General features: G+C 63.2%; 2 protein-coding genes across 5 annotated transcripts; one reads left to right on the top strand and one right to left on the bottom strand.

The window, feature by feature from the left end:
- Positions 1–241: 241 nt before the first annotated feature.
- Positions 242–2,549, bottom strand: DRAP1 (DR1 associated protein 1). Of its 2 annotated transcripts, none has more exons than XM_019415028.2 (7): positions 2,274–2,549; positions 1,955–2,027; positions 1,750–1,843; positions 1,351–1,470; positions 1,137–1,251; positions 834–922; positions 242–460 (listed from the first exon to the last, which is right to left on the bottom strand). In XM_019415028.2, the coding sequence occupies exons 1-7, from the start codon at positions 2,313–2,315 to the stop codon at positions 355–357; spliced, it is 639 nt and encodes a 212-aa protein (XP_019270573.1). In that variant the 5' UTR covers positions 2,316–2,549; the 3' UTR covers positions 242–354. The 2 variants fall into 2 exon arrangements, with proteins under 2 accessions (XP_019270573.1, XP_019270574.1); XM_019415029.2 differs by having other exon boundaries at positions 1,137–1,230; positions 2,274–2,545.
- A 174-nt stretch (positions 2,550–2,723) lies between these two features.
- On the top strand, positions 2,724–4,979 carry CUNH11orf68 (chromosome unknown C11orf68 homolog). Of its 3 annotated transcripts, none has more exons than XM_053899434.1 (2): positions 2,724–2,890; positions 3,582–4,979. In XM_053899434.1, exons 1-2 carry the CDS (start codon positions 2,760–2,762, stop codon positions 4,339–4,341), a joined length of 891 nt encoding a protein of 296 aa, XP_053755409.1. In that variant the 5' UTR covers positions 2,724–2,759; the 3' UTR covers positions 4,342–4,979. The 3 variants fall into 3 exon arrangements, with proteins under 3 accessions (XP_053755409.1, XP_053755410.1, XP_053755411.1); XM_053899435.1 differs by having other exon boundaries at positions 2,727–2,890; positions 3,585–4,979; XM_053899436.1 differs by lacking the exon at positions 2,724–2,890 and adding an exon at positions 2,933–3,299.
- The last annotated feature ends 1,305 nt before the right edge of the window (positions 4,980–6,284 follow it).

A 6,284-nucleotide genomic window follows, 5' to 3' on the forward strand; every position in this document is an offset into this window, starting at 1 on the left:
ACAGGTCGTCCCCCAGCATAAGCAGCACCTCTGGCTTAGGCCCTACACCACCACTCTGCCCGCCTTCCTTCTGTCAGCACCCCAGCTCCTACCCTGGCAGAATCGTGGCCTCTGGCCCCTCCCTTCACTCTGCTACCCTGCCCACCACCGCTTCTGGCCTCAGCTCAGCATGGGGAATGCAGGTGGGTGGATGGGAAGGTGGCCACAACGCCCTGGACATAGGCTGGGACAGACACTGGTGTTCCCTTTTATTATTAATTGTTTAATAAATTTAAGAACAGCTCTACCTTCTCTCCTCCCCCCAGAGCAACTAAAACCAGCTAAAAGGGGGTGTGGCCTGGGGGGCAGAGGGCGCTAGGAGTCATAGTCTTCTTCATCCTCTGCGTCAGGTGCTGAGGGGCCCGGGGGGGCCGGGGGCAGAGGCAGACTCGAGGTGAAGGGCATGAAGGGTGTCGGGGGGCTGCAGGGCAGAAAGCAGGAGACAAAGATCAGGCCGCTCTCCAGGGCCCATTTCTGCCCACTGAGCCCTACCCTATCCCAGTGAGCATGGAGCCCACGGCTCCCTGTACCAACGGGCAGCCGAGCTCAGAGAAGAGAAGGGCCCAGAGCAGGTCACACAGCACCAGTTCAAGCCCCATTCACCAGGGCGGGGTGTGGGTGGGGGCAGGGACCTTCTGAGAGCAGTCTCCTGCCTTTAAGCCCTCCTTGGTTCCTCCCTTCCCATCCCCCAAATCGGCCACAGCCAACAAAACCAAGTGGCCACGGAGGACAGGAAGGCCAAAGTCAGCCTGGAGGAATCTGTCAGCCCCCTCTGGTGCCACTGAGCGGCTCACCTCTGAAAGTGGGCAGGGGGGTGGCTGGCCTGTGGTGGAGCCTGTGACGTCTCCTCTTCCCCGTCAGTGTCGGTGTCGTCAGACTCATCCTAGGAGCAAGACAGGGTTCAGAGGGGACAAGAAAAGCATGAGGCCATTGCCGGAGAGCCTGGGAGTGGCAGGGACAGCAGACTGACCCCTAGAGCCCCAGTTTACAGAAAAACCACAGGTGAGGATGGGCCCAGGAGTCCAGCCAGCTCAGGCTGATGCAAGACTGCTCTCTCCCACCACGGGGTAGGGCAGAGGGCTGGGGGCCTCACTCACCTCCTGCTCCGAGTCCGTCCCCGACAGCTTCTTGTCCTTGCCTTTGCTTCCCATCCCACCATTCTTCCGGCCACCGCTGCCTGGCTTCCGGCCCCTTCGGGAAGGCACACTCCATCTGCCCAGAGGCCTCACCACTCCCTGACCACCCCCCAACCACCCCCAACCCTGGTGGCCTTGGCCTTCCCTGCCTGGACACCTGGCCCCGGCTCCCCACCTGCGGGCACCCTTGTCCCCATCCATGTGGTTGTCTTCCCCGTCTCCCTGCATGTCAGGCACAGAGGCCACCAGGTCCTTCAAGAAGTCAAACTGCTGCTCCAGCTCAATGCACTGCTTCCTGAAAGAGGTGGGGGGGGGGGGGACATGGCATTCAGGTAGGGCCCAGATGTCTGGTCCCTCAGCAAGGGTCTCTGTATGTCAGGAGAATAAACCTGGAAAACCTCCACCCCATCTCCACTACCTAAACTTCCTGATCTTGGTAGACCACCCAATCCCTTCCCCCCCACCCCAGTTCAAACACGCCAGTGCTTGAGGCTTTGCTGGTCTCCCAGCAGCCTCCCACCTCCCCTGAGTGTGTGAACTCCCACTGGGCCCTCCCAGCTCCCAGACCACTCACAGGTGGGATGTGGTCATGGTCTTGGCGTTTCTGGACTGGGTCACCTGGCAGGCCTTCTTCAACAGCGACTCCAGGAAGAGCTCAAGCGCCCGGGCTGAGAAGCGTCAAGGAGAACACGGGTGGGGGATCCCCTGCTTAAACAAGACGACCCCGGGCTCCCTCCCTACCCCACGTCCCTCAGCCTGGCCAGGCCCCGACAGGATACAGATGATGACAGGCACAGCCGCCGCCACCTTCCCAATCTCTTCGTCAGTTTGCATGATCTTCTTGATCCGCGCCTGGGGAGGGAGCACAAAGCTCGGACCCCGTCGCCTCCGTCCCAGAAAGGGGTGCTGGGTGGGGGGGGAACGAGAGAGGGTATCCCGGGAGAAAGGGGGCGGGGGGCACCGACGCGAGGAGGGCACGGAAGGGGGCGGGGCGTCCGTGCCCCCGAACACCGCGATGCGCCCGCCCCCACGGCCGGACTTGGGCCGGAGCCTCTCGAGAGCCGGGACCGCTCCTCCCGGGCCCGGCCACGTGCTCACCGGCGGGAACCGCGCGTTATACTTCTTCTTCTTGCTCGGCATCTCAGGGCCTCTCTCGCCGCGCCGGGCCCAGCGCCGCCGCCCGCAGCTTCCCGGCCCCCGGGCCTGCTCGCCGCCCGGCTGCCGCGGTTCCCCCGGGTCCTGGTGCCGCCTGCTCCGCCCCCGCCGCTCCCCACGGGGTCCTAGCGCCGCCGTTCAGGACGCCGCTCGCAGGACCCGAGTGCCTTCCCTTTGGAGCCTCCCCGGCGGAGTGCGTCGATCCCGGACCCGACCGCCACTCCCGCCCGCCCCCAAGCCTGGGAGAGCGAACGTTAGCCCCGCCCCGCCCCCGAAGCCCAGCCCCGCCCCGGGTTCCCCGACGGCCCCGCCCCCGGGGTCAACCCCTCCCCTCTCGGGCCCCGCCCCGCGGCGCGGCCGACCGGCCCGGTGGTCCCGCCCCGTGCTGCGCTTGTCTATAAAGTTGTTGTTGAGGCGGCGGGCGCTAAGATGGCGGCGGCGGCAGCCGTGGCGGGGGCGGGGCGCGGCGGCGGCGGCGGCGGCGGCAGCGGCGCGGAGCCCCGGCAGGAGCGGAGCCGGGCGCGGGGCTGGAGCGGTGCCGAGCGCGGCGAAGGCCGGAGGTGACGGCGGGGCTGCGGGAGGGGGCAGGGCTGGGCGGGGGCGCGGCTCGGGCTGTGGGCGCTAATGGCGGCGGGCGCGGCGGGCCGGAGGCTGGCCCTCTCGTAGGCCCCTAACAAGCCTGCGTTCCTGTCCGGCCACCGCCCCGTTGGCCTTGGACCGGTCACTGCCCTTTCTGAGCATCACTGTGCTCGTCTTCAAGTGGGCCCGACGGTGCCCGCCTGAGAGGTCTGGCCCCACTGGGCCTGCCTCATGCTGCGTGAACGCGCGCTTCTTTGCTGCCCTCCGTTAGATCCCAGTGCTCGGGATTCCTACCGGTTACTGGCAAGACCCGGTGGTGTAGCCGGGCTGATTGCTCCCACACCTGATTTCACGTTTCGGCCCTGACACTCACGGCAGGTGTGACCTTGGGTAAGTCACTTCTCTCTGAGCTCCAGTTTTCTGAGCTGTAAGTCGGGGAGAGCGGTAACGATATTAGCAACAACCTTTTTGCAGCGCTGATTCCGCCTCAGGTGTTTACTTTCTCAACAGCTCTAGGAGACCGGAACGGTTATTGTCCACTGTAACGATGAGGCAACTGAGGACATTAGGTCTTGCCCAAGGCCACAGAGTTTTAGCTCACTGGCTGCACCTGCTAGGGTCCGGCAAGTTGTAGATCTGTCCTGGACCTGCCCTAACTGGGTTCCTTCACAGCAGGATGGAGCCTGGTGAAGAAATGGAGGAGGAAGACTCTCCAGGCGGCCGTGAGGATGGCTTCACCGCCGAGCACCTGGCCGCAGAGGCCATGGCAGCCGACATGGACCCCTGGCTGGTGTTTGATGCCCGCACCACACCTGCCGCTGAGCTGGATGCCTGGCTGGCCAAGTACCCACCATCCCAAGTTACTCGCTACGGGGACCCTGGCTCACCCAACTCCGAGCCCGTGGGCTGGATTGCAGCATACGGGCAGGGCTACGTCCCCAACTCGGGCGATGTGCAGGGCCTGCAGGCAGCCTGGGAGGTTCTGCAGACCAGCGGGCGGCCCGTCACACCGAGTACCCTGCGCCAGCTGGCCATCACCCATCATGTGCTCTCTGGCAAGTGGCTGATACACCTGGCACCTGGCTTCAAGCTGGACCATGCCTGGGCTGGCATTGCTCGGGCTGTGGTCGAGGGCCGGCTTCAGGTGGCCAAGGTGAGCCCACGGGCCAGGGAGGGTGGGCGCCAGGTCATCTGTGTTTACACGGATGACTTCACGGACCGCTTGGGTGTACTGGAGGCGGACGCGGCCATCCGCGCAGCGGGCATTAAGTGCCTGCTCACCTACAAGCCTGACGTCTACACCTACCTGGGCATCTATCGGGCCAACCGTTGGCACCTGTGCCCCACTCTCTATGAGAGTCGTTTCCAGCTGGGGGGCAGTGCCCGCGGCTCCCGTGTGCTGGACCGCGCCAACAATGTGGAACTGACCTAGTGTGGCCAAGTGGGGCCGACCACCTTCTGCCCCCTCCCACACTCGGGATGGATCCCCCCGTCTTCCTCCTCTCTGTCCCAAAGAGTTTGAGCCCCCCAGCTCTGAGGACTAGGTCAACCGGGAACTGCCTGCATCTTCGAACCCTTTGAACACTTGCCCTCTGTTCAGGGCTGACTCGAGTCCCCACCAGCTGGAGGCTCTGGCTCCCTGAGGGCCAGACCCTCAGCCTCTCTGTTCACTGCTGCCCCCCCTCTGTCATACAGAACTGCAGGCTGGGTACAGATTTCCAGGAGGAGAGCCTTCCTTGGCCACCGTCATGTCCAGCTGTACCTCCGTCTCCTCCTGCATTCTGTCCTCCTCCTCCCTGACAAGAGAGAAAAATTAGCGCTTCCGGTCCCTCTTGGAGCCTTTGCAGTCCAGGGGGCAAAGGCCCTGCAGGCCTGAGCATGCTATTTTGTTGCGGGGAGAGGGTGACTGTATCCACTCAGCCCTTTGCAGAGAGAGGGGATGCCAGGGCCATGGACACGGGGCCGGCCCCTCCCTGCCATCTCCTGCAGCCTGCACCACCTTCCTTTCTTCCTTGGCTACCTTGACATGTGCCTGCTCCTGGCATTTCAATAAAACCCAGTTTGGGTCTGTGTCTTGAGTGTTTTTTAAAATGCTGTGTTGGTTGTTTCCCTGCTTTGGTTGCTGGAGAGAGGCAGGCCGGGAGAGATTGCCTCCCTGCCCTAACTGGGCACCCCTAACTGCCCCCAGTGATAAGATTCACCTCACTGCCAAGGCCGGGAACCTCTCTGAGAGCCTCTGCAAAGCCAGTCCTGCTTCTCCTCCGTCCCAAGGGTCAGAATCGGTTTCTTGGTGGTTTCCCATAAAGCTAAGGGCTTGACCCAGCCAAGTCTGAGGGACTGCTACTAGCCCACAGGGTGTATTTGTGCCAGTTAGAGAAAGGTATCCTCTTGGTCCTGGCAATTGTAGGTTAGGGCATATGGTCTCGGGAGCAGACAGTGGGCTAGATTTCAGCAGCCTCGGTTGAACATCCTTGAGCAGCGAACGACCTGCACAGCTGTAAGCTGTGGAAGCTTCCCCATTTGTACTCCCTTCTCCCGCCCTGAGTGTCCTGGGCCACTGGGCAGTTTGCAGAGCACTTCCACGTGCATTGTACAATTCTCACAGCCCGTTGAGAAGGAAATGTTGGTCCCCTTGTGTGGTCAAGGAAACTGAGGCCAAGAGGGAAAAGGGGTTTTCTCGGGGTCATGCGGTGAGTCGAGCAGAGTCGGACTTGCGCCCTGGCCCCCGCCTCCTCCTCAGACGCTTGTCCAGGGCCTCGGCCACAGCGAGCTCTTCACAACCCACGAGGCACGTTCACTCTCATGATCTTGCCGGGCCGCCCCGCTCGGCCGAGGCTCCTGGAGCCTGGGAGCCTGGCCCCGGCCTCGGTTGGAAGCCAAGGTTTCTGGCAAGGGGCCCCTTGGGATGCTGCTCTCGTGCCGTGCCGGAGCTGACTCAGCCTTCGGCAGCCTCACCAAATTGGAATTTGGAGCAGGGGAGCGGAGATGCCACTGGGCTGACGGGGTGGAAGTGGTGAGTCATGAGATGCTGGCTCAGCCCCCTCCCCAGCTTCCTCTTCACCCCAAGTTTCCCCAGGGTTGAGTCCCGCCCTCCTTCAGCCCCAGCCCTGGGAAGTCCCAGAGCTGGGTGGTCTCCGATTTAGAGCCCACTGCCCTGCCCCCCTCAGACAAGCGGTGCTGTGCACTTGACCAAATTGGGCCGAGGGTTGCAGGGATCCCGACCAGGCGCTCGTGGGTCTCACAAAGATGCCCGACTGGTATCTGCAGCACCTGATTCTCTTTTCCTAACTAAGCATTTCACACGCTCCTCCTCTCTCCTCCAGCCTCCTGGCCCTGCCTTCGCCCTGTCCTCTCTCTCTCTCTTTCTCTCTCTCT

The sequence above is a fragment of the Panthera pardus genome, unplaced genomic scaffold (genome assembly GCF_024362965.1).
Source record: "Panthera pardus isolate Hobbes unplaced genomic scaffold, ASM2436296v1 HiC_scaffold_12, whole genome shotgun sequence".
NCBI classification, from domain to species: domain Eukaryota; kingdom Metazoa; phylum Chordata; class Mammalia; order Carnivora; family Felidae; genus Panthera; species Panthera pardus.